At 44.3% G+C, this 1,474-nt stretch overlaps 1 protein-coding gene across 3 annotated transcripts in view; it reads right to left on the bottom strand.

Moving 5' to 3' along the window:
• Window positions 1-782, bottom strand: part of LOC115241168 (RNA-binding protein Musashi homolog Rbp6) — a 45,548-nt gene extending 44,766 nt beyond the window's left edge. For 2 of the 3 annotated variants that reach the window (XM_029816788.1, XM_029816787.1), the window contains exon 1: window positions 151-782. In XM_029816788.1, coding sequence (XP_029672648.1) covers window positions 151-202 — 52 coding nt within the window. In that variant the 5' untranslated portion in view covers window positions 203-782. The remainder of the gene's footprint in view (window positions 1-150) is intronic. The other variant, XM_029816789.1, reaches the window with a different exon arrangement.
• Window positions 783-1,474: the final 692 nt, after the last annotated feature.

The following is a 1,474-nucleotide window of genomic DNA, read 5'->3' as shown; positions in this document are numbered from 1 at the left end:
TAGCGACTAACGGAGCCAGCAAGTGGTGGTGAGGGGGACCAGCGGTGGCCGCCGCGGCCGCATGTGCAGCGGCGGCGGCCGCCGTCGGCAGGGGGTACGGCGCGTAGCGATAGGTGGCGGGGGTGGGTGTCGCGACCATCACCAACTCACCGTATGCGCCTCTGCTGGCCGCTCGCGTCTTGGCCAGATTCGCTGGGAGCATCACTTCCTTCGGCTGTGCCTTCTTGCACTCGACCTTGAAATGTCAGATAGAGACAGGTGAGGAGAGACGGAGAGACGGGTGAAGCGTCCGATGGGCTTCGAACGAGATTTGACAGGAGGCTGATGATTGAGATAGATCTCGGGAGGTATTTCGTTACGGTTTATTGGGATTATTAGAGTTCTAAAATGGTTCGTGTATGTCGCTCATTGTGGTACATCCATCCTTGGCAATAAGTTGAAATTATAACAGAAATTTTGTTTGTATTCGGAAAGACTTCTTCTCCATTAATTTATCGAATAATTGTTGCCTTTTGCTAAATACTAAATGTACTTTTGCTAAAAATTTCATAAAGAAATAACTGCTGAGGATGAGATTTGAAGAGGCTTTGAACTGGATCAGATCACGCGAGTTTACTTTGGAATTATTACAAAGTGGCATCAAGAAAATACTTAACCGACGCGTGAAAGAGCTTTTCGTTGTAATAGAAGGTAAACAGAGATTTCTCTCACTAGAGAAACCATAGCCAGCTCTTTCACATCTTTTATACGTACATAACTACTTTTGCATGTATATTCCACATGCGTATCAAATGCATATAACGGGAAGACGATTCTCGGTTATATGGAAAATTAATTCTGCTCGATGCTAAAAAAAATTCTATACATTACATACGGTCTTTTCAAGCAAATACTTCAAAGCGCGTTCACATTTATTTAAATTAGGAATTTAATTAGGATGTGTAATCGATCAAAAGATAAATAAATGATCGAGAAAATAATTAGTAGTTTAAGATATATCTTTATTTATATATCCTGCTTTAAAACAAGCAGGTCGCGGAGAAAAAGAAACTTGGCAGTGTTGAAGCAATATGTGCGCGACACATTCAATTATTCAACGCTGACACCATTAATCGTTCGGCTCGTTCTCCGCCGGATTCTTTCTCTCTTACATCCTCCTCGCTATCTGTCTCCGATATACCAGCTCCCATCTCGAACGTTCCGTTGCGTCTCTCGCATTCTCTCATCCGCCTAAGCTTCTCCTCTTACTACGAGGTAGCACGAGTGATTAAGTTATAAACTTGGCAAGACGTCCGTTTGAGCGCGGAAGGGGCTTACTTCATTTATGTAATTTATAGTACTCTGCCAGTCTCTCTAGCTAACTCCATGGAGCCCAAGCACTCCCCTAACACAAAGGCCATGTCCTGACACTGGTAACATTTAACTACCCTGCTTCGCGGCCCCCTGCTCCCATCACTTTGACTGTTCTCTCCCT

Source organism: Formica exsecta, unplaced genomic scaffold (assembly GCF_003651465.1).
Source record: "Formica exsecta isolate Colony F162 unplaced genomic scaffold, ASM365146v1 scaffold47, whole genome shotgun sequence".
Lineage (NCBI taxonomy): Eukaryota > Metazoa > Arthropoda > Insecta > Hymenoptera > Formicidae > Formica > Formica exsecta.
This window is presented reverse-complemented; position numbering and strand designations above follow the sequence as displayed.